General features: G+C 56.7%; 5 protein-coding genes across 5 annotated transcripts; 2 read left to right on the top strand and 3 right to left on the bottom strand.

Moving 5' to 3' along the window:
- Nucleotides 1-65: 65 nt before the first annotated feature.
- On the top strand, nucleotides 66-7,503 carry PV07_05308 (uncharacterized protein). The gene is made up of 3 exons (XM_016392192.1): nucleotides 66-615; nucleotides 677-6,884; nucleotides 6,942-7,503. Exons 1-3 carry the CDS (start codon nucleotides 338-340, stop codon nucleotides 6,984-6,986), a joined length of 6,531 nt encoding a protein of 2,176 aa, XP_016249711.1. The 5' UTR covers nucleotides 66-337; the 3' UTR covers nucleotides 6,987-7,503.
- Nucleotides 7,504-9,560: 2,057 nt separating this feature from the next.
- Nucleotides 9,561-12,014, bottom strand: PV07_05309 (uncharacterized protein). Its single transcript, XM_016392193.1, has one exon. It carries the CDS (start codon nucleotides 11,956-11,958, stop codon nucleotides 10,210-10,212), a length of 1,749 nt encoding a protein of 582 aa, XP_016249712.1. The 5' UTR covers nucleotides 11,959-12,014; the 3' UTR covers nucleotides 9,561-10,209.
- A 2,400-nt stretch (nucleotides 12,015-14,414) lies between these two features.
- On the bottom strand, nucleotides 14,415-16,711 carry PV07_05310 (uncharacterized protein). The gene is made up of 5 exons (XM_016392194.1): nucleotides 15,979-16,711; nucleotides 15,802-15,923; nucleotides 15,543-15,744; nucleotides 15,150-15,462; nucleotides 14,415-15,044 (listed from the first exon to the last, which is right to left on the bottom strand). Exons 1-5 carry the CDS (start codon nucleotides 16,411-16,413, stop codon nucleotides 14,617-14,619), a joined length of 1,500 nt encoding a protein of 499 aa, XP_016249713.1. The 5' UTR covers nucleotides 16,414-16,711; the 3' UTR covers nucleotides 14,415-14,616.
- Nucleotides 16,712-19,857: 3,146 nt separating this feature from the next.
- PV07_05311 (uncharacterized protein) lies at nucleotides 19,858-22,434 on the top strand (the record flags this gene model as incomplete). Its single annotated transcript, XM_016392195.1, has 7 exons — nucleotides 19,858-20,140; nucleotides 20,279-20,418; nucleotides 20,469-20,560; nucleotides 20,668-20,684; nucleotides 20,784-21,240; nucleotides 22,197-22,298; nucleotides 22,353-22,434. The coding sequence occupies 7 exons, from the start codon at nucleotides 19,858-19,860 to the stop codon at nucleotides 22,432-22,434; spliced, it is 1,173 nt and encodes a 390-aa protein (XP_016249714.1).
- Nucleotides 22,341-23,735, bottom strand: PV07_05312 (proteasome subunit alpha type-4). Its single transcript, XM_016392196.1, has 4 exons — nucleotides 23,589-23,735; nucleotides 23,536-23,542; nucleotides 23,051-23,491; nucleotides 22,341-23,002 (listed from the first exon to the last, which is right to left on the bottom strand). Exons 1-4 carry the CDS (start codon nucleotides 23,617-23,619, stop codon nucleotides 22,660-22,662), a joined length of 822 nt encoding a protein of 273 aa, XP_016249715.1. The 5' UTR covers nucleotides 23,620-23,735; the 3' UTR covers nucleotides 22,341-22,659.
- Between the last annotated feature and the right edge of the window lie 142 nt (nucleotides 23,736-23,877).

Consider the following 23,877-nt stretch of genomic DNA (forward strand, 5'->3'; position numbering starts at 1 on the left):
TGCCAATTCCGAATCGCCAATACATGACCGCAACGACTCGAAGAGAACAGCCTCTCCAGATTTGGATTGCCTCGCCATGCTCGTGAATTTCCTTCGCGCAGATCGCGCTGCATGCTTTGAACTCCCCTAGTATGACCCTCACACGACCCACCAGGGGGGCGCTGTTGTCAAATTCACTTTCACCACTCCCTTACTCATGCCTCGTATTGGCCGTTCGGTCTATTTTCACTCGCTCCCAACTCCTTTATATGATAGCTGATCCTCCCCCATCTTTCCCGGTTCCTCTACCTCTAAGCAACGCTCGTTGAAGCTCGTCGACACCCTTTTCACGCCCACCATGGAGGAGGTCTACGTCTTCGGCGACCAAACAGCCGACTGCCGGGCGTTCTTCACCAAGGTCTTCTCCCGGAAGGACGATGTCATCCTACAGAGCTTCCTGGAGAGAGCTGGTGAAGCCGTCAGAGTCGAGAACCGAGCCCGATCACATCCTTCAAAAGCAGTCCCTAATTTCTCTACCGTTCAAGAACTAGTCGATCGTTACTACAGAGGCGAGGCCAAGGACGCCGCCATTGAGAGCGCCCTCGTCTGTATTTCACAGTTCACTCATTTCTTCGGGTACGGCTCTATTTTGCTCGGGGACGGGCGACGCTCAGACCACGCTGACTTGGATTTGCAGTGCTTTCGAGGAGAGAACGCCTTCGTACATTTCTCATAATGTGGACGCACGGCTGGTCGGTCTATGTACCGGGTTAATTGCCGCCGCCGCGGTCGCTTCTTCAGATTCCCTTACCGCCCTCCTTCCACTCGCAGTTGAAGCTGTCCGAATTGCATTCCGGGCAGGCGCCCATGTGGGCAAGGTGGCTGACCAGATCGAGTGCGACTCCAAGCCGCAGTCGTGGTCGACCATCGTGGCCGCGGACGAGAAATCGGCACAGAGCGCTCTGGACGCGTTTCACAAAGAGAAGGGTACTTCCCCGACGAACAAACTCTGGATCAGCGCCTCTTCTGCGACCTCGGTCACCATTAGCGGGCCCCCATCCACCAAGGCCTCGCTGTTCGAGGATTCAGAGTTCTTCCGGACGCACAAAAACGCCCCCGTGTCCATCTACGCTCCGTACCACGCATCCCACTTGCATTCGCAGGCCGACCTCGAGAAGATCCTCCGCCCACAGACCAAGGCCATTTTCGGCAGCACGACGGTCAGATACCCCGTCTGCTCCAGCGTCACGGGCAGGCCCATCCCCGCACAGAACGGCTTCGAGCTGCTGCAGGGTGCGTTGAAAGAGATCGTGATTGAGCCGCTGCGATGGGACAAGGTTTTGAAATACTGCGCCTCTGGCAAGGCCGAGGAAGCCAAGGTCTTCGCCGTCGGGCCCACCAACCTCGCCAGCAGCGTGGTCTCCGCCCTCAAGGCCAACACCCCCAAAGTCACGCTCGAGGATCAGTCACACTGGTCCACGGTGGCCCCAGCGGGAACGAAGCACTCGAAGAAAGAGGCCGACATCGCCATTGTTGGCTATTCAGGCCGATTCCCCGACGCGGCGGACGCCGAGCTCTTCTGGCAATTGCTCGAGAAGGGTCTCGATGTGCACAGACCGGTTCCCCCGGACAGGTTCCCAGTCGATTCTCACACGGACCCGACTTCCAAGAAGAAGAACACCTCTCACACGCCGTTCGGAAACTTCATCGAGAAGCCTGGTCTATTCGACGCCCGGTTCTTCAATATGTCGCCACGAGAGGCCGCCCAGACTGATCCCATGCAGAGACTCATGCTGGCCACTGGCTACGAGGCCATGGAAATGGCCGGTATCGTCCCCGGACGAACTCCCTCCACCAAACACGACAGAATCGGCACCTTCTACGGCCAAACGTCTGACGATTGGCGTGAGGTGAACGCCGCCCAGGACATCGACACGTATTTCATTTCTGGCGGTGTGCGTGCCTTCGGTCCCGGTCGTATCAACTATTTCTTCAAGTTCTCCGGGCCCAGTTTCTCCGTGGACACGGCCTGCTCTTCCAGCTTTGCCGCCATGAATGTCGCCATCACCTCCCTGCGGGCGAACGAGTGCGACACCGCGTTCACCGGCGGTGCCAACGTGCTCACCAACTCCGACATTTTCTCCGGTCTCAGCAGAGGCCACTTCTTGTCCAGAACCGGGTCGTGCAAGACCTGGGACAACGACGCCGACGGTTACTGCCGAGGCGACGGTGTCTGCTCCATCATCCTGAAGAGGTTGGAGGACGCCGAGGCCGACCGCGACCCTATTTTGGGCGTCATCCGCGGGATCGGTACCAACCACTCGGCGGAGGCCGTCTCGATCACGCATCCGTGCGCGGAGAACCAGGCCTTCCTGTTCGACAAGGTGCTCAAGGAGTGCAACGTGCACTGCAACGAGGTCAACTACGTCGAAATGCACGGAACCGGCACTCAGGCGGGTGACGGTATCGAGATGGAGTCCGTCTCGTCCGTCTTCGCGCCGCGCCAACCCCGCCGGAGACCTGATCAGCCTCTCTACGTCGGTGCCGTGAAGTCCAACATCGGTCACGGTGAGGCCGTGTCTGGCGTGTCTGCGCTCATCAAGGTCATCCTGATGTTGCAGAAGAGCAAGATTCCACCTCATACGGGTATCAAGAAGCAAATGAACAAGAACTTCGCACCCGACTTGAAAGAGCGCAACGTCAACATTGCCTTCCAGACGACGCCATTCCTGCGACCTGCTGGTGGCAAGCGAACCGTGTTTATCAACAACTTTAGTGCGGCTGGTGGTAACACGGCGATGCTGCTTCAGGATGGTCCTGAGATTCCTGCAGAGCCCACTTCGGATCCTCGGTCGACCCAGGTGGTAACCGTCTCCGCCAAATCTCTGGCCGCCTTCAAGAAGACCGTGGCAAAATACGAAGAGTATCTGAGCAAGAACCCCAGCGTCGGTCTAACCGACCTGGCCTACACGGTCACTGCTCGTCGCGCGCACTACAACTACCGCGCGGCCTTCCCCGTGCAGTCCATCGCGCAACTGCAGGCGGCCTTGAAGGCCACTCAGGATCAGACTCACAACCCTATTCCTCTCGCCGCGCCTCAAATCGCCATGGCGTTTACCGGCCAGGGTTCCCAGTACACTGGCATGGGCCAAAAGCTGTTTGAGACCTCCAAGCAGTTCCGCGGCGACATCGAAGAGTTCAACGAGATCGCTCTTCGCCAGGGTCTGCCATCGATCATGCCGCTCATTGACGGATCGACTGAGGTCCAGCACCTGCCACCCACCGTGGTTCAGCTCGGCATGTGCTGTATCCAGATGGCCCTCACACGCCTCTGGGCTACGTGGGGCGTCACGCCCAGCGTGGTGATCGGCCACTCCTTGGGCGAGTACGCCGCTCTCCAGGCCGCTGGTGTCTTGTCCGTCGCCGACACCATCTACTTGGTCGGAATGAGAGCTCAGCTCCTCGAGCAGAAATGTACCGCCGGCACTCACGCCATGCTTGCTGTCCGCTCCCCCGTCGCAGGTCTGCAGGATGTCGTTGCCAACAGCCAAGGCAAGATTGAGATTGCTTGCATTAACGGTGTCTCCGATACTGTGCTCTCTGGCACCATGGGCGACATCGATGCCGTTGCCCAGAAACTGGCGGATGCGGGCCAGAAATGCACCAAGCTTAAGTTGCCATTTGCATTCCACTCGTCTCAAGTCGACCCCATTCTGGCGGACTTCGAGAAACTGGCGTCGTCGGTCAAGTACCACGCGCCCCGTGTCCCGGTCATCTCCCCTCTTCTGAGCGACATCGTGAACGTGGGAGGTGTCTTCGACGCCTTCTACCTCAGCCGACACTGCCGCAAGACCGTTGACTTCGTCGGTGGCCTCTCCGCCGGTATGTCGACCGCCACGATCAGCGACACCTCCCTCTGGCTCGAGGTCGGCGGCCATCCCCTGTGCGCCAGCATGATAAAATCTTGCCTGTCCGCACCAACTCTTCCCACCATGCGCCGGGACGAGGATCCCTGGAAGATCATCTCCACGTCCATGGCTGGCTTGTACACCGCTGGGAAGGCCCTGAACTGGGATGCCTTCCACAAGGAGAACGAGTCTCTCCGCGTCTTGAACGACCTGCCGTCATATGGGTTCGACGAAAAGAATTATTGGCTCCAGTACACCGGAGATTGGCTGTTGTACAAGGGCGACTACCCCAAGAGTGTCGCTCCTGCTGCCGCCGCTCCCGTGGCCGCCGGACCCGCGAAGGCCAGAAAGTACCTCTCGACCGCCGTCCAGGGCATCGTCTCGGAGGAAATCAAGGGCAAGGTCGCCACCATTATCGCCGAGTCCGACTTCTCGCACCCCAAGCTGTTCCCCGTCGTGGCCGGCCACTTGGTTAATGGCAGTGGTCTCTGCCCCTCGACTTTGTATGCCGACATGGCCTACACTCTGTGCAACTACGGCGTCAACCTCCTGAAGCCCGGCGAGAAGGTCGACATCAACATCGGCACCATGGACAACCCCGCCCCTCTGCTGCTCAAGAACATCCACGAGCCCGAGACCCAGATCGTGCGCATGACCATGAAGATCGATCTTGACGCCAGGAAGGCCGACTTCACCGTAACCACGAACAACGGCAAGAAGGATGTCATCCACGCCAAGTGTGTCCTTCGCTTCGAAGACGCCGCTGCCTGGAAGGACGAGTGGAATAAGGTGTCGTACCTGGTCCAGTCCAGAATCGACATGCTCAAGCACAAGATGGAGAACGGTGAGGCCGACAAGGTCAGCCGCTCCATGGCCTACAAACTCTTCGGCGCCTTGGTCGACTACTCGGATGTCTTCCAGGGCATGCAGAGCGTGATCTTCGACGGCCCAGAGTTCGAGGCGACCAGCAACATCAAATTCCGCGCTGGCCCCAACGACGGTGACTTCTACTTCAGCCCGTACTTCATCGACAGTGCGTGCCATCTCTCGGGCTTCACCGTCAACGCCACCGTCAACCGCATGGAGGAGTGCTACATCTCGCACGGGTGGGGCAGCCTCCGCTTCCTCGCCCCTCTTGAGCACGACAAGCAGTACTTCGCCTACGTCAAGATGCAGCCGGTCGCCGGAAGCAAGATGCGGGCTGGTGATGTGTACGTCTTCAACTCCAGCAAGGAAATCGTGGGTGTCGCTGGGGCTGTCCGCTTCCAGTGTATCCCCCGGAAGCTGATGGACGTCATGATGCCCAAGCCCAAGGCCGCTGCGGGAGCGAAGGCTGCCGCGCCTGTCAAGGAGACTCGCGCTGTCAAGGCTCCCACACCCGTCGAGTCCGTCACTCCCTCTCACATCGAGTTGCCGGCGCCCAAGGTGAAGGCCAAGAAGCCTGCCAAGACCCCCAAGGTCAAGGCTCCTGCTCCTCCCAAGGCCGCATCTTCTGGCAGCCTTGTCGTGCGGGCCTTCGACATCATCGCTAAGGAGATCGATGTTGATCAGTCCGAACTGAACGATGACATCCAATGGGCCGACATGGGTGTCGACAGTCTGATGTCCTTGACCATCTCTGGCAAATTCCGCGAGGACCTCGACCTCGAGGTTGACAACACCCTCTTTACTGACCACGCCTCGGTCGGCGCTCTTCGCAAGCACCTGAGCGGCATGTCGGCCCCGGAGGCGGCCAGCGGCGGCGACGCCAGCTCGGTCGAATCGACCGATTCGGGCTCGGAGAGCGACGACGAGACGGTCGAATCTGGCATCACCACCCCGGAGACGGAGGACTTCCCGGCCAAGCCCCAAGACCAGGGCAAGTCTGCCGCCGTGGAAGCGGTAGCCCAGCCACCCTCCGCCGCAGGTGGCGACATGATCGAAACCATCCGACAGGTGATTGCCCAGGAGATGGAGATGGACTTGGCCGAGATCACCGAGACCACCGACCTCAGCAACTTGGGCATGGACTCCCTGATGGCTCTCACCGTCCTCGGCAAGCTTCGCGAGGACCACGACATCGATCTCGACCCCACGATTCTCGCCGATAACCCGTCGCTCGGTCACCTGCGAAAGGCCCTGGGTCTCGAAAAGCCCAAGGTCGCCCCGCCGACGGCCCAGAAGCACGAGGTGAGGACCAACGTCGTCGTCGCGCCCGCCGCTCCTCCCGTCGAGGTCGTCGTGCAGATGCCTCCCGCCACGTCAGTGTTGCTCCAAGGCAACCCCAAGACGGCAACCAAGAACCTCTTCCTATTTCCCGACGGGTCGGGCTCTGCCACCTCTTACGTCTCGATCCCCGCCATCGACAGCAAGAACTTGGCTGTCTACGGTCTCAACTGCCCGTTCATGAAGGACCCGACCAGCTACACGTGCGGCATCGAAGGTGTTTCCAAACTCTACCTTGAGGAGGTGATGCGCCGACAGCCCATGGGCCCTTACATCCTCGGTGGTTGGTCCGCCGGAGGTGTGGTCGCGTACGAAGTCACCCGACAGCTCAGTGACCTGCAGAAGATGCATCCCGACCGCAACTACACGGTCGAGAAGCTGATCCTGATCGACTCGCCTTGCCCCATCAGACTCGAGCCCCTCCCCGCCCGTCTGCACCACTTCTTCGACGAGATCGGGCTTCTGGGAACTGGCACGGGCAAGACCCCCAACTGGCTATTGCCTCATTTCGAGTACAGCATCAAGGCCTTGACCGCCTACCGTCCGGAGTTGAAGTCGACCCACGATTTCAAGGCACCCCCGACGCTGCTCATCTGGGCGACTGACGGTGTCTGCGGCAAGCCCGGCGACCCGCGACCCCCGCCACAAGCCGACGACCCGAAGAGCATGAAGTGGCTCTTGGAGAACCGCAACGACTTTGGCCCCAACGGCTGGGACAAGCTCTTGGGACTGGATGTCTGCAAGATGGTCACGGTGGTCGGCAACCACTTTACGATGATGAAGCCTCCAGTGGTAAGTGACTGCTCCTTCCCGTCGATACCTTCTACAAAGTGCTAACTATTCCTGCAGGCCAAGGGCGTTGGTTCATTCATCCGCGAGGCTCTCCTGTCTTGAGGGAGACCTTGGACGCGTTCACTGTCACGACATGACTAGAAATTTGCTTTTCAACAGCTTCTCACGCAAGACAGATACCTGATAGACAGCTGGGGTGGGACTTAATCGCTGGATAGACTTCTACTTTTTTTTTCCTTGCGCGTGGGTTTGTGCCCTTGTTTCAAAATCCGTACATATTCGGGGGAAGGGTCCTTGACAACAATACAGCGTTGCTGACGTTGGTTTTGCTGAGCATTTTCAGATGCGTTGGGGGAATCGATCACGGACGTGCTTATGGAACTGTTGACTGTGCAGACTGTGCTTGGAAACTGTCATGGGGCGTTGATGGGGGATACGGGCAAGGGGACGGCGATTGCGACGGGCCTGATTTCGAAGCGTTGTCTATTTCCTTTTCATTTAGTCGTGCTCATGGGCTATCGTTACACCCGTGTCCAATATCATTCATAGTTTTTCGCTCATGCCTTGGCTTGTGTAATCTTAATGCGCATTACTTGTACAATGGACGCTATGGCTCCTGTGAGGAAGAGGCTTGAACAGCCTTGGAATGTAGATAGAGCTCGCGTCTGCAAGTGCCGACGATCGGCATGCGTACAACCCACAGCCTCGTCGCCTTCATCACATTATGTCTACATTCCGAAGTTCGGCTATCGATGTGATGATGTCTTGCGTGTATCCAATCGATGGCACGTCACGCAAGACACAACCGGTTTTCTATTGTTGTCAGTTGGCGAAGGTTTGTTTCTATATCTTTGTCCGATCCCCGTCCTTGATCTGCTTCTGTTCCCGTGTGAATGAATACCATGTGGAGATGCAGGTGAGTATGTGGATGTGTATGTACGTGGCATGTGGGCATCTGTGGAGAGCACATGTCGTCGATACTGGCGGGAGGTAGGTGGTTTCCCAACCCGATCCACTCTGAGGCATTGTACAGCCATTCCCTGTATATTGTCTCTTTGCGTGTGGGTTTTGGTCTCTGTTCCGAAGTCGATGACGAAGACGGGGCTTGCTTGATGACGACGGCCCAGCTCCCCCTCTCTGCCGGGGAATGCGAGATTGTCTGAGGCGGGAAGGGGGATTCGCATGGCAAGGAACCGGTGGGATGTCCCCTGCTCGAGTGAAACTAAAAATAGTACGAGGCCAGGAAGGAGTCCTTGTCCATATCTACTCCGTACTCCTCCCCGTGTCCCTGGAATGGATCTAGTAGGTTAGTATGGTCGGTATTCTTGGAGAAGGTGCATACACAGCTATACGTACAGCGAAACCTAACCGTTATTGTCTTGAGGTTCCTGCCCTTGATCCATTCCATACCATTCAATTCCACCGCATCGCATCGCATCATCGCTGAGGTTGTGTGTGTGTGACTGGGATACATCATCGATTGCCTAGGCAGGGAGTTCACGGCACCAACTAGCATTCCAATCTGAGACATGCATTAGGGCCCAAGGAATGGCTGGCTGGACACCCGTAAGGAGTAGCCACATACCTCCTCCATAGCCACGGGTATCGTCTCGTAGTCTGTACCATTAGGTTTGCGAGGACGTTTGGCCAACTCGTCCCACACCCACACACACTCACACTCTCCCTCCCAAGGCATTGTTCGCTCCCTCGGCTCTGGGCGAATGACGTCGCCCCGTGTCTGTTGGAGAAGGGCAACGTATACAAGTATGTTTCAGATGCGCAGATACCAGATACCAAGATGCCAGACGCCACCTGCTCGTCCGTGCCCGCTGGGGTGCTGGGGGCTAACCAAGTGCGCAGAAGTCCACGGGCGCTTGTTCTTCTCGTCCAGCGAGGGGACCTGTGTGTACTATGTCCCGGTGTATTCGTATGTATCTAGGTATGTGGTGTATGTACCAATGTATTCCTCTCGTGACCGGTTTGTCATTTCAGGATTGACGTGTGGATCGAGGACTACGGAAGTCGTTAGTGAGTGATTCATTGAGTAGATGCCCACTCCTCCGTCCACCACCCTACGACACGAATATCGCCATGTCTGCCATCTGCCATTGCCCACGTACCTACGGGCAGCGGACACGGCACCCCAACACGCACTGTGGCAGATGATTAGATCCCCGTCCATGACGCAGTGCATCTGATTGCGACCCTGCAAGGAATTTATCCACCAAAGCCCCGGGCCCCATCCCCCTCCACACACACACACACACACACACACGACATCCAGAACATGCACTCCATACGAGGTACTCTGTCCGCAAGTACCTTCATACCTAAACGGCAACACACACGAGTACGAGTACGACTACAAGGACCGGGGCGCCTAACATCCACGCCCCCGCCCCGTTGATTGCGTCCGTTAGATCGATCGCCATGTGGAGCAGAACATTGTGGAGGAGGAAGAAGAACAGGAGGGCGACACTACGGAGTATCAGCACGGGGAGATACCTTGTCCCTTGCCCTTGTTCCTTGGGTATCCCTGGTACCTTGTGTCCGGGACGTTGGATGTCGCGCAGGATATTTCCTCGTATAGGCCGGGGTACATGCACATCTACAACACCCAGGAACATGTCTGCAATGGTCGTGGCCTTCCGAATAATAAGCTAGCGGGATTGCCAACGCCTTGTTTCATCAATCCTCATTCTCATAAACCTGAAATGGCCCCCTCGGCTAGACGGCTATACGGCAACTAGTGCGATCGAGATAATACATGAACCCAACTCCCAGAAGGATCGTATGTGCCCTGATAATACGGCAGATATAGCAACTACTAGCCTGGACCGTTCCTGGTTGGCACAAGTATGCGAACTTGGTTTGGCACACAGGTCATTTGAACATGTAGCCTTGCCCATCGGACGGCCATCCCCCAGCACGGACCTTCATGCCGGAAAACAGCCACTGGAGGCCACGACGAGATATATCTCGCCGAGCACGGCGCGAGCGTGACTGGATGCGCGATGCTCAAATCAGAGGCTCCGGTTGTCTTGACCACGCGCCCCTCCTGCTCGCCTGTCCTTCCTCATCTGCACTTCCTCTGCGGCATCCTCGTGATATCAACGCCGTGCGGCTCTTTCAACAGGGGAATATGTCGACCCCTACTGTTATTTGTAGCGTGTTGAGAAGTGTCAAGGACGTCGACACAGCATGGCAGCCCTCGCAGATAAGATGCCAGGGACCGGGTGAGGTATATCGACGTGCGACGTCTAGTCGAAGAGTGCCGCGCGTTTCAACCTTGAATTCTTTTGTACTTCTGCAGGCACACCATCTTTCATCCAAACAGGAAGCCGTATTCGGCACTTGGCGGGTATATCTCTGTCCAAGGTACCCATGGCCGGTCGACTTCATCCTCTGCTTCGGTGAGCACGGCCATGTCATTCTTCGCCCAAACGCCCCTCATGAACTCCAACCCGGAATCAAAAATCCAGATCCCCGTCTTCTGTTTCCACCGCTCCGAGTACTCGGTGGCGATTTTCCTGAAAGCCCACTCCGCACTCGACATTTCGCACCCGGCCAGAACAATGGGCATCAGGCACTGTTTCTGAAAACTGCTGTGCGACGGAATGTTGGCAACCATGGTGAGAATCTGAATGGCCACGGAACGCGGCTCAATGTCCCACTCGGTGGCACCTTCGTGGCTCGCGAACGTGTCCGTGTCGTCCTGGTCATCTATCGCTGCCAGATCGTAGATCCGGACCGGCCAAAACACCCGGGCAATGTATAACAGGAGGCCCAACCTCCAGATTTCGGACATCAGGGCCTGATATTTCCCTTGCTCCATGCCGATCTCCGTCCCAAGAATGTTCTTGCGGATAAGTTCGAGCGCTTCGGGGTCGGCGGAATCGATGTCGGCGGCGGCAACAGCAAGGCGGTGCATGTCAAGAAACATGCCGTCTGGGAGACCGTTGAGGCCCAGCATGCTCCATTCGTCATCGTCCTGCCATGCCATGAGCGCTTCGATGTAGGTCCTTGGAAAGGTAGGGCCGCGCCGCGAGATCAAGGCGGCATTGACGTCGTACCAGATCAGCATGGCGATCTGACTCCGAAGGTTTGGCCGTGATTCCGCGAGGCGGATCCCGCCGTGAGACTCAAGAATGCGGTACGCGCCACGCAGATGGATGTTCCAATTGGCCACCCCTGTTTCGGCGTAGTCGAGGCCGATGAGGAGAAGCACAGTGCTGAGGCCGCACTCGAACGAGAGATCGTTGAGGTGCGACGCGAAGATGGACAAGGCTTGAGACTTGAGGCGCAATATTGAGGCACTCTCCGGCTTCCGGTCGAAGTGCGCTTGCTGACGTTTTGCAAGCGCCGCGGCCGCATAGCGGACGGAGGGGAAGTCGTCGTGAATGGAAGGCAGGCAGGCCCGCCAGGGATTGATTTTCACGGGGAAGGTGAGCGTGGTGTTGGCGAAGCAGGAATGGAAGAACGATAGCGCGTACTCGATCCCTCCGGGGTGGCGGCTCACCGGCGGGCAGAGTATGAGGTCAAACTGATGGCCGCTGTCCAGTAGAGGTGGCGTACTGGCGCTGAGTGCGGACCAGGTTGAGGATGGAGATGCCGACGAGACGGACTCTCCGCCGCTGGAGAGCGTAGTATTGATCAGGGAATCCGCCGCGTTGGAGATTGGGATGCTTAGTTCGCTCGATCTCGAGTTGTTTCTCGACCTCCGCCGTGGCCGTGTTTGTGAGGCCGTTTGATCGACAAAGGTGTAAGAGGAGGGCCGAGGCAGTGGCGCCGTCGGCTTCTCTGGTTTGGCTTCTCTGACATTCTCGGACGGTTCCTTGGGCCGCCGTTTCCCAACCTTCAAGGCGCCTCTTTCCCAGTTGAGTTGCTGCACGTAGCCGGCGCATATCACGCCGTCAGCGAGACAGGCACTGCAGCGAGGCCGTCGCCGGTCACAAGAACGACCGAGCGAAGAGCACGTGTGGCAGTCGGACTTTGCCCATCCCAACGAATTGGTCCTCTTCCCGGTCAAGTGGTTCAAGCGCGTCGCCGTGGTCGAGCAGGTGGTGACTGACATGATGGTATACTGGCACGAACTTCAAGGCTGGGGGGAGGAGGAGGAGAAGGTATGGAGTCGTAGGTGGTTAGTAGTGGCACAGAGTGAGTGGTTGATACGAAGTCGCCGGATTGATAAGAGAAGCCCCGCACCGAGAGATTGGTTAGATCCAGACCCTATCAGGCCGACCAATCAAAAGACGGCACAGATATCGAGTCATGTATCAGATCATGTGACTTATATATGACTCGCACGTCAGTTTCCACCGGCGCCTTGACATTTGTCTTGTTCTCTCGATCCCGCTTCTACAAGCAATACAATGGTTCCCCATGTCCTGTCTCTCTGTGCTCAATGTCGTCTGTCTGTTTGTTCTGGCCATGCAACCTTTCGACGACTCGCACGTCTCTCTTAGCCATATGCCGCAATGTAATCATTTTGCCATTCTTGGACTGGCGGTCATCATCCAGGCCTCAGCCTCGATAAGCTGCAGGGTCGGTCTTTAACTCGTGATCTGGCCGATTCAGACATCCAGTGTGAGCTGGGCCCTTTATGGGTGAGGTAGGTGTACCTAGGCGTCCAGTTGACTCGGCCTATATCCCCTCTATAAGAACGTGTGGTTTCCCATGATCTCTCACGCTTGGTGATCTGCCCCTGGACGCATACATTGCTTCGAAGCATCCTCTTACCGCTGGCCTCTCTGCTTCTCAATATGACTGATTCTCATGGTTGGATCTCCGAGCTCCAGGCCCTCGTCGACGGTGATGAGCTAGCACTACCGGGCTCCCAGACGTATATCGACGAGTCCAAAACATGGGCAACCCAGAAATATTTGAACCCAAAAGTCCTTGTCCGTCCTCAGTCCGCCGAGCGCCTATCGCGGGTACTGGCCTATTTGAATGACTCCGAGTTGGACTTCGCGGTCAGGTCCGGGGGTGTGGGCTCAAGCTCCGCGAAGGACGTCGTCATCAGCCTTGCAGCGTTCGACCGCTTCGAGTTTGATCCCAATACGGAGACCATAACCATCGGTGCCGGCCAGACATGGGGAGACGTGGACCGGAAGCTGGAGAGAGAAGGCCCAGGTTACGCAGGTGAGAAGCCGCCGGCGGTCATGGACAACCCTCTTTCTCACCTATGCCAGCCTTGAGCGCACGATGCACTTTTGTCGGCGTTGGCGGCGGCACTGTCGCGGGCGGGATCTCTTGGGCGTCTTCAGAGTTCGGGCTTACCTCTGATCCCCAGAACCTGCTCGACGCACAGGTCATCACCGTCGACGGGCGGGTTTTGTGGGCTTCCACGGAGCCCGAGTTGCTGTGGGCTCTGCGTGGTGGGGGAGGTGGCTTTGCGGGTAGGTGCCCCTATATTTTCTCTCCCAGCCCGACATGCCTGACACCTCTCTGCGCAGTCGTCGTCGCCCTGAAGTTGCGAGTGCACAAATATACCAGTTCAGTCTACTCGGGAAACATTCTCGTCCCGAACGAATCCCTCGCGGAACTGGCCAAAGGCGTGTCGGACTTCACACGTCGGACACAAGATCCGAAGGTGGCCATGCATCTCTTCTGCCTCGATCTGGCCCATGCAGCTCTGACCGGACAAGATCCCGCTCCGGGGATCATGATCGTGGTCTACGACGCGAATGGAGAAGCGCACGGCCGCAGCGACGAAGGCTTCGGCTGGGCTTTGAGGATTCAAGGCGCGGTGGACAAAACGAGGGCTATGACGTTCGCAGAGGCAAATCAGCAGCAAGGTGAGTTCTTTCCCAGTCTCACTCTCCGTTTCCACTTCGCACTGACGCCTCTCCCCGTCCAGACAATCTGAAAGTGGCCATGGGCATGACGAACAGCTGGATGTCTGGGGCAACACTTCCGGACCTCGACGAAGAGGTCATCTGGTGCTCCTGGCGATGGTTCAACGAGCTGCTCGCCAAAGACCCTCGACAGAGCGCCGGCGCTTTTGTACTGATTGAGATAATGCAGCCCGTATGTCCCTTTCCAGCTTCTCCTGTCTCCTGAGCAACCCCGTTGTCTGACATTCAGGGCGCGAAGCCCGCATTCTCCTCCACCTCTGCCCGCACGGATACGGCCTGGCCGCACACGAACAACAGGCACATCCTGCAGCTCGGGACGGGCTCGTTTCCCGGCTCGCCCGAATCCGACGCGCTCTCGCTCAAGGCTCTGTCGGAGGCGCCCTTCGAGATCAGCCCGACCCACAGCAGGGCGGACTATACCCCGAACTTCATCGACTCTTTCAACGACGTTGAAGCGGTACGTTTGTTCCATTGGTCACATGCTTTGCAGCCAGCCACATATACGACGAGGACCGATCTGACTGACTGCCCCGCGCGCGGATAGATATTTGGCGAGAATCACCCCAGGTTGAAGGAGATCAAGAAGAAGTACGATCCAAAGGGGAGGCTTGGAGGCCACTTTGCTTAAAGGACGAGACCACAAAGACACTTGCCTATGAAGGTGGAGCCCAGCCTCGTCGTCGCCCGTGTTGGCCCTTCTCATTCATTTCACGGGTTCTATCTCTCCGGTGTGTTTGCACGGGTAGCCCACCGGAAACCCCAGTCTACGTGTCCCGGGTCGTCTGTCCCTTACTTTCTATAACATCCGTCTGATACCGCTCAGCCCAGCCCAGTCCTGCCACGGCACCGCGCCCCCACTGACCCGTCCTCCCCACTTACGGCATGATGCCCTTCTCAATGACCTCGCCGACGGTCTTGGAGTCGACCGCGATGCCGCGCTGCGCGAGCATCTCCTTCTGGTGCTCGCGCTCGATCTGCTCCTCGGCGACGAGGCCCTCGATACGCGCGCGCTCCTCCCAGCGGTGCGGCACGATGACGTTCTCCTCGAGAAAGTAGTTGGTGTCCTTGACGCAGAACCAGATGATGCCCAGCAGGAACACCAGCCCCACCGCATACAGCGTGAACTGCACGATCAGCTGGTCGATGTACGACACGTTCTTGGAGTCGAGCACGAACGAGATGCACATGCCCAGCGACGTCGTGCCCTTGAACAGACCCGCCAGCCGCGAGCACTGCACCGGGTCGTTGGACATCGCGCCGAGCGTCCACTGCACCACGATCTGGTAGGTCGCGTAGATGATTCCTTTGACGGCGATCGAGTCAGTATTTAGTGCGAGAGAGAGTCGAGGGAAGAGAAGGAGGGAGTCAATGTGCGTCAGCAAGCGGTCAGAGGATTGGGAGAGCTTACCGGAGAGCAAGTACAGGACGAACCCGGCGCCGAACCCGCTGTCAGACCAGTCGACGCCGGGCGGCGTGTGGGTCTGGCGGTTGACGTCGTTCTTCGTGATCCACGCAGCCAACCCAGCGTTGGTGGCCAGGCAGATCGTGCCGACGATGACCGCGCCGATCATGCCTCGGGTCCGGCGCGACTTGATGTAGCTTGTGTCCATCACGTACGCCAGGAGCAAGGGGCACGGCATCATGATGAACTGGAACATGACATTGTTGAGCGACCGCGTCCGCAGGTTGAAGTAGTACCCGTTGATGCTGGAGAGGAGGGCCTGTTTGTGCGTCAGCGAGGAAGAGTCTTGCCAGCTCATGCATCGCCAAAGAAAGAAAGGGCGGCGAGGAGAAAACTTACGAGGTTCATCTCGGCGACGAAGATGCCGGGAATCAGGGCCAGGATCTTGAAGTCGGTGAACCACATGATGAGACCCTTGATTTCGTCCATGACGCGCGGCTGCGTGAAGATGGCGATGTGAGTGCCGTCGTCGCGGACAACTTTCCTGGGCGAGATGATGAAGACCAGGGCGATGACGATGGCCATGCACATGATGACGATGCTGCAACCGAGACCTGGTAAGAACTAGAACACCCCCCAAGGACCGGCGAGGACTCACAAGACAGTATAGACGGCGTTCGACACACCGGTGGACTCGGTCTGGTGGAAGTTGACCCCGAATGCGATCAGGCTCCCGATCGTGCCGCCGAACGAGGTAAAGACCCATTGCCAGGTTATGAACTGTGAGCGAGTCAGTGCTGAGACACGAGGAATTATCCGTGCAGAACAAACGTACCAGAGCCTTCTGATCTTCTTCGGCGTAGGCAAATTGCACGAACCCGGCCGCCGTCCAGAGACAACCTGCGGTCACACCGAGAGATGCACCAGCAAAGTATGGGAACCAGGAGTGGCCTTGTCTGTCAAAGTACCAGAGGCCGCCCACGTACAGAGGATAGCCGAGGGCCCCGAAAGCCATGGTGAACTTGGGCCCAACCAGGTTGAGGATGGCGCCTCCGATCCAGCCGAAGAGGCAGAACAGGCCGTACAGCACTGCATTGGTCGTGGAGGCGACTGTCTGAGAAGACGGACGTCCACCACCGGCACCCAGACCGGTCAGTGCTAGATAGATACCCGGGAGGCAGAAGAGGATGGCGCCGACCACGAAGTTTTGGTTGATCGGGCGGTTCAGTCGAAACTTGCCCTTCCCTAGGGAAGGCTCTATGAACTTCATGGCGGGCGGTCGGAACGAGGCTCAGCGCACGACTTGATGCTTGTCGCTCCGGCAGAGGGGCAGACCTGGAGTGCTGGTTGATATTGTATACGGGTTGTGTGGGCTTGCAGAAGGTCGAATTCAGGCACCTCCGCAGCGGGAAAAGAGCAGCATTCGCCGCCTTATATTTCTGTCGCCCTGGGACAAGAGGTACCAGCTTTGCCTCAAGTCATCCTTCGGGCGTCAGACGTTGCCGGAAAGGCTATGAAGGCAAGGGTATCAACGGATGATTATCGCGGTCGCGGCCAATGGCGATAGGGGAACCTTTGACGCATATTCTTATCGGCTTCGTTTCGTACATCGACCGCAATCTAGTCCCTGTGGCCATGCCGCTGATGTGCGTCTCGAAATCCGTGATCCGACCTCATCATGCACGCCAGCACGAGTTGATAGAGGGTGGTAGGTCGGGAGATCGACGTCGTAAGACGCAGCCACGCAGCGGCGGCGCCAATGATAGCCAACCAGTGGCAAATGGCGCCAGGGGCTTGGAGGCTGTATACGATAAAGATGAACCAATGGCGCCGGCACCAGATCCACTCGACGGATGACGGGGCATTTGAGGGATCAGCCTTCATCTCTCTTTCCTAACCTGGCATCTCCCTTGAGGCGGCCCTCTGATCGACATTCGGGGAACGACAAACACGCTGCTGTTCTCTGAAAGTTGGGGAACGCCTGTGGTCTCCATCTCGGAGCCGCCGTTGCTGATGCCAGGACAAAAGTCCAGATACCGAGGCGGATATTTCCCGGTCGCGATACTCCGTGGCTTGTCTATCTCGACAGACGGAGGAGATGTTATCTCAGCATTGCGCGTTGCACAAGGGAGGGGCCAAGCTTCAGATGCAAGAGGGTTGCGTCGACTGGAAATAAGGCAGATATCCAGATGGAGCTGCGAACCTTCTCCCGTTTGTTGCTAACAACAGACAACCTGATCCAGTCAGTGCCAGCCCAAGTATCCTGCTTCCTCAAACGTAGTACAACCCGTCTCTTCACTTGGATTTTTCTGGCAACGATGATCTCGAAACCGTGGGTTGAGAAGGCCAAAAGCGCGCGCGACTATCGTGACGAGACTCTGAGCAAAGTTGATCCTCCGCTCGAGCCTCTCCCAGATCCGCTGCCACTTTCTTCTCAAGACCTGCCAAAGAAGTATCTGACGCCGCGTGAATATGAACTCACCCAGAACTATGACGCCGTCGAGCTCCTCGAGATGCTGCGTAGCAAGAAGCTCACGTCGGAAGAGCTGACCAGGGCATTCTTGCGGAGGGCTGCTCTGGCTCAGTACGCGGTACGCAATGTCCTCCTGCGCCGAAGCATGCCGCCCCACCAATACTGAATGGCGATATCTGTGGCAGGTGAACTGTGTGACCGAGTTGATGTGGGATGAGGCAATTGAGAGGGCCAAATATCTCGACTCCCTTCCCGAGCCTGTCGGGCCCCTTCATGGGCTCCCCATCTCAGTGAGTGAGAAACCTGGTACTGCATCCGTTGGTGCTGATCTGTGCTTGTAGGTCAAAGAACACCATGGCATGAATGGGAAAACCAACCACGCCTCCTACGTGGCCTGGATTGGCCAGCCTTGTGCGCCAAACCCGCTGAACGACTATCTGTACGACGCCGGTTGCGTCTATTACGTCCGGACCACTGGGCCTCAGACTTTGATGGCTCTCGAATGTAACAACAATATTTATGGAAGAACCGTCAACCCGTGGAACCGAAACCTGACGTCGGGCGGTAGCAGCGGCGGAGAAGGGGCCCTTGTGGCGTTCCGCGGCAGCGTCTGGGTAAGTTGAATTCCCTTCTTGATGCTCGTCCCTTCCGCCACCTCGGCCGATGCCCACATTCTGACGAGATCTTCCGCTGAACATTCGACAGGGACTTGGTGGGGATATCGGCGGCAGTGTGAGAGCTCCAGCCAGCAATTGCGGCGTCTATGGTTTCAAGCCGACCTCGAAACGCATCCCGTTGAAAGGGATGAAGCACGTTATGGACGGCAAAGACTCCGTCCTCGCAACTTTCGGTCCGCTCACCCAAAGCCGGGAGACCATCAATCTGTTCATGAAGACCATCTTGGACAACGAGCCGTGGCGATACGATCCGTCTCTCACGGTGAAGAAATGGACCCCCGAAAAACTCGCTCAGCCTCTCAAGGTGGCCATTGAATGGTCCGACGGAGTGGTCAAGCCTCATCCTCCCATGATCCGGGCCTTGAAGATGGTCGCCGACGCATGCAAAGCTGCAGGGATGGAAGTGGTCGACTGGGAGCCGTACAAACACGACAAGGCCTGGGACATCGTGTCGGGTCTGTATTTCCCAGACGGCGGCGAGGCGATCCTGGCGCCGCTGAAAGAGGTCGACGAGCCCATTCTCCCCCTGATCAAGTTCATCACCGAAGAGCAACCGAATGTCAAGAACCGCACCATGCCCGAATACTGGGAGCTGTGCGTCGAGAGAGACACCTACCGCGAGGAATATGCCGCTCACTGGAGCAAGACCGCCGACTCGGGTAAAGAAGTCGACGTCATCATCTGTCCTACAACGCCTGGCGCCGCGCCGTTACATGAAACCGCGAGGTACTGGCCGTACACCAGTCAGTGGAACCTGCTGGACTACCCGGCAGCTGTCTTTCCTGTCACATTTGTGGACGTGGAGAAGGACAAGAAGGAGGAAGGATATGTCCCGATGAACGAGCAAGACAAGTATAACTACGACTTGTATGAGCCGGAGAAATGGGTTGGTGCTCCGGTAAGCTGTTGCATTGTCGGAAGAAGGTACATGGATGAGAAGGTCATGGCAGCGCTTGAGGCGGTAGAGAAGGCCATGGGCAGGAAATAGATTCATCGGCGCTGGCCGTGCATACCTGTTTGAACGGTGGGAAGTCAGCAATGCCAAAGCTCGCCATAAGCTGTTGTGCCTCGACACATATTCTCACCGCGCAATCGTACAATATGCGTCCTGAATTCATGGCGATGTCGAATCAGAGCCCAGCCATGTGTGCTTGGAGCCGAGGAAATCGACAATCTAGACTCTCTTTCCTCTTTGAGCCCGACGGCCAGCCACGGCTCTCCAAACTTCTTGTTTGGCAGCACCCCACACTCGCCCTGAACACTGATAAGAACTCTCTTTCCCAAATAGGCCAGACCGAGGACAGCCCATGAGATAGCCTTACAAGGAGAGCTGTCACGCCAGGCCATGTGGTACGCTGGGCGACTTTCGTGGCCTTACCTCTGCTTTGCACGGAATTGGTAGGCAAGATTCGAGGTCGTTGCGGGGTTCAGCTGCCTACGGAACAGCGTACGCTGTTTCTTCTGTACCTGCAGTCTTTCATCGATGGTTATATGTAGACTTCACAATCTCCGTGCGTCCCTGAGCCGTTAGCAGTACTTTGCCATCCAACGGCTTACCTTCACAATGGCGCCCTCTGCCGTCGAAATTCCCCTTCCCATTCCCAAGTCTTTCTCAACCCCGACGAGCACGCCCCAGCCCGCCGAGAAGGCTGAGCTGAAATCCCCGTCTTCACCACTTCCTGAGGTCAAGACTTTCGACGCATCGACATGTTCAGTGGACGAGTTGGTATCTGCACTCCGAGCGGCTGGCGGCCTCGTCATTCGCGGTCTGCTGAATGAGCAGGAATTGGCAAGCCTTGAGAAGGACACCCGACCCTGGTTGGACAAGGATACCGCATGGGATGATGGTGAGTTGTGGCGTCCACCCCTCCCTAGTCTAGACTGCAGGGAGCTGCGGAATGGCCTTGAATGAGCGAGATTTCTTCCAGAGACACAGTCGACACCGGATTGGTGATAGTGATACTAAACGTCAAGCCCCTCCACAGGAGATTTCTTCCCCCAGGAAACCCGTCGGGCTTTCGGCATGGTCAGCAAATCAAGAACCTTCGCCGAACGCATCGTCGCCAACCCGCTCTGGCTGGGTGTGACAGACGCGTTGTTGACCAGCACTTTGCAAGCGAACTGGGTGAGCCCCAGATCGGTTTCGTCCACAGTCAAAATGCTGACCTAAACCAGATTGGCGACAAGAATGAGGTTTCTGTGTCTCGCCCCCAGCTGAACAATACCATTGTCTTTAGTATTGGTCCTGGGGCTCGTGACCAAGCCCTGTACGTGCATCCCTGTTTCGATCGTGGTCTCAAACCTTTCGAACCACGCTTGTTCGTCCTTTGATGTAGAGTCCGATCTGCTGACGAGAAATGCGAGCGACTTCCAGGCACCGTGACGATGCAAGTGAGTTACCCTGTGCCCCAAAGCCACTCTTGGCATGTCTCAGAGCCATGTCATCGGAACTTGTCGAGGGCAGCTTCGACTGACAATTCTCTTCGATAGTCCATCACGTCTACCATCCAGCCACTGCGACCCACGAGATAGGCCGCGATGCAGGTATCGGCTTCTTTGTCGCAGGAAAGAAGACCACCAAGCGTAACGGCGCCACGCGCTTCATACCAGGCTCTCACCTCTGGGACTATGCGGCTGGACCGCCAAGCGAGTCGCAAACTTTCTATGCCGAGCTCGAACCGGGCGACGGTTTCATGGTCCTGAGTGGTTGCTTCCACGGTGGCAGCGCGAACAAGACCGATCAGCCCAACGAAAACGGTGAGGTGGTGCCCGAAGAGCGCCTTGTGTACAGCACGTTCATGACCAGGGGATATCTGAGGCAAGAAGAGAACCAATATCTGGTGAACCCGGTAGAGAAGGTCCGCGAACTGCCGGAATCTCTCCAAGAGCTCGTCGGGTATGGTCTTTCCAAGCCCTTCTTGGGTTGGGTGGACCTCAAGGATCCGATGTTGTGGTTGCACCCTGAGAGGCCGAAGAAATCGGGGGATTTGTTCTAGGTGAGCTAGTCAGCTGAAGGTGCGCAGGGCAACGTGAACCGCAGTCGAGGCCGGTAGAAGCATGTTAGAGCCGGTGGTAGGAAGCCGGGGCCTCCTCAAGCTTGCGTTCAGTGGTTACTCGAGGATGCGTTCTCACGCGGGGAATCATGTGTAGAGACTTTTCGCCTAGCTTGAATTATAAGAATGCCGATTTATGACAAACTTAAGAGAGTAGATGGTGACCAACCAGCCTCCCATAGATCATTGAACACCGAACGGAGGGGTGAGGTCGAGGTGACTGAGAAGACAGAATGTGGCGAGTCAGAGCCAACTCACGTGCATTGATATATGACTCGCCGCGACGCGACTTTTCCCAGTCCTGGATTTACATTTCTTCAAGGCCTTCAAATTCTCCCTTTCTCGAGGTAGGATCAGGTACCCTACAAGACCTTGGCGTGAGCGTTTTCCTTTGGTCAAGTGCGCCAGTGCCTGCGCGGCGTATCTGCAATATGTGGTAAACGTCCTTCCGTTCCTACTCCTGCGAACCGTGGTAGACTAACTCCCGACGAAAGTAAACATGTCTTGAACGCCCAAGTATCCATCCGCTCGCCTTGCTGTACGCGTGGTTCCCGTCATCCCGATATCCATTCGGCTGACCAGTAAATTTCAGGTCGGAAATGGTTCGACTGTGCAGAATGCCACGCTGAACAAGAAGACCACCCGCTGTTACAGAGCTTTGACATGGTATTTCATGAATCTGTTCCATAGATCAATCTCTTGCGCCGTCTTCGACCATTTTCCTGACACACGGGTCTACAATAGACGTTCATATGCAAAAAATGCAAGAAGGCCTTTCGCAAAAATACGAAAGAATGGGAGGAGAGGTGGGTCCACCGCGAATGGTGTGTGACGGCGCTGATGTTTCTAGTGACGAGTACTGTCCAAACTGCGACAATCACTTTGTCATTGATGCAGTTACCCCCAAAGCGGCTTTGAAGGTTGAGAGCGAGGACACTCGGGTGGATGCGAGGTAAGTCGCCACAGTCTACACATGGCGAACAACTCGGGTTAATTTGGGGAATAGAATGATTAAAGACGAGAGAGTGAAACAGTCAAACGAGCAGTCAATATTTGACCTCAAAGGAGGGACGGAGCGATTGGGTTGACATCCAAAGAGAGCGGCGCGACCATCTGCCTGAGAAAAGCAGGGCCAGCCGCAGGAAGGGCAGTACTATCGGATGAACCTTACGACTTGGACACGCCTCAGAGGCATCAATAAAAGCAGCCTGCATTTGAACAAGCTACTAGCTGGCCATATCCACTGATTTGATCCATTGCCACAACGCCAGTCGCTCATGCAAAGAACGAGTGAAGGCCTATGCCCTGTTCCTTTATTCGTCTCCTCCGCCCTCACCCTCAGCCAGCGGCCGCGTGGGGAGAGACGAGGTTGCTGAGCCGGCCGCTCTCGTCCCGGGCTTCTTCTTCGCCTGCTCTTCTTGCTTCTCTGCCTCGATCGTCTTGACATACTGTTCAATCTGTTCAGACGGAAGCATCTCGATCGTCTTGCCTGGCGCCATGATGGCAATTTCAATGTTCTTTGCGCCAGTTTGGACAACTTCAAGGAGGGATTTGACGGTCAATGAAATGGTTGCCTCTCGGTCCATATCGTCTTTGTGGTTTCGCTCAAGGAACTCTCGTACGGTTTTGCTGGACCGGCCGATCGCGTTCGCTTTCCTGCTCCATGTCAGATGGCCGATCTTTTAGTGCACGAGGACAACTTACCAGGCAGAATAGATACCCGAGGGCTCTGTTTGGTACAACTTAGGTTCCTTGTCACCCTTGTCGAATCCGATGATCAGTGTGCTGATACCGAATGGCCTGACACCACCACTCTGAGTAAATCTTTGCTGCACGCCAGCCACATATTTCGTAATGTATTCAATAGTAACAGGATCTTCCACCGTGAGCCTATGAGACTGCGCCTCGACTCTGGCTTTGTCGATTAATATCCGGGCATCGGCGTTGAGCCCGGCAAACGCAAGGCAGACGTGAGTGTCGATAAGGCCAATCTTGGAGGGAGTGATTCGTGTGTCTTGCAGCTTCATGGCCGATCTCTTTTCGCAACCAAGGACCACGATGTCTTTGCCTTTCACTCCCACTGCACAGGTCCCCCGTTTGACCGCTTCCAGGGCATACTCGACTTGAAATACATGGCCGTCAGGGCTACTTGTGTTAGCAACATTCGAGGATGGCAAGAGCTGTCGTACCTGAAGACTGCGATTTGTTAGCACCAGCATTCAATGCCTCAAGGGCGACTTACCGGAAAGAGCACGATCATAGCCTGAAGCCATATTGTCTAGATGTAAAGGTTATTGTTGGCGCAGAATTTCTGGAGACGTCTCCCGGTATTGCTCTTGTCTTGAGATGGTTCACTGACGACGTATTGCAGCGGAGGTTGGAAGTGCTCGTCAAATTCACAGACAGTACGCGGCGCGACCGTTGCCTTGAAAGCGAAGAGCAGCGGTGTTCCACCCTAGTTATACGGCGGAGTGTCTGCGGCTACTACTGCGGAGCACGGAGCTCTCCGATTGGTCGGCGATCGAGCTTCA

This window comes from Cladophialophora immunda, assembly GCF_000835495.1.
Source record: "Cladophialophora immunda strain CBS 83496 unplaced genomic scaffold supercont1.3, whole genome shotgun sequence".
Lineage (NCBI taxonomy): Eukaryota > Fungi > Ascomycota > Eurotiomycetes > Chaetothyriales > Herpotrichiellaceae > Cladophialophora > Cladophialophora immunda.

Coding starts and splice junctions, on each gene's coding strand:
- PV07_05309 (XM_016392193.1), bottom strand. CDS start 11,958: ATGTCAGTCACCACCTGCTCGACCACGGCGACGCGCTTGAACCACTTG.
- PV07_05308 (XM_016392192.1), top strand. CDS start 338: ATGGAGGAGGTCTACGTCTTCGGCGACCAAACAGCCGACTGCCGGGCG. Junction 616..676: donor CAGTTCACTCATTTCTTCGG/GTACGGCTCTAT, acceptor TTGGATTTGCAG/TGCTTTCGAGGAGAGAACGC. Junction 6,885..6,941: donor CGATGATGAAGCCTCCAGTG/GTAAGTGACTGC, acceptor CTATTCCTGCAG/GCCAAGGGCGTTGGTTCATT.
- PV07_05312 (XM_016392196.1), bottom strand. CDS start 23,619: ATGGCTTCAGGCTATGATCGTGCTCTTTCCG. Junction 23,003..23,050: donor TCGGGTATCTATTCTGCCTG/GTAAGTTGTCCT, acceptor GACATGGAGCAG/GAAAGCGAACGCGATCGGCC.
- PV07_05310 (XM_016392194.1), bottom strand. CDS start 16,413: ATGAAGTTCATAGAGCCTTCCCTAGGGAAGGGCAAGTTTCGACTGAAC. Junction 15,924..15,978: donor AAGAAGATCAGAAGGCTCTG/GTACGTTTGTTC, acceptor ACTCGCTCACAG/TTCATAACCTGGCAATGGGT. Junction 15,463..15,542: donor TCGTCGCCGAGATGAACCTC/GTAAGTTTTCTC, acceptor ACGCACAAACAG/GCCCTCCTCTCCAGCATCAA.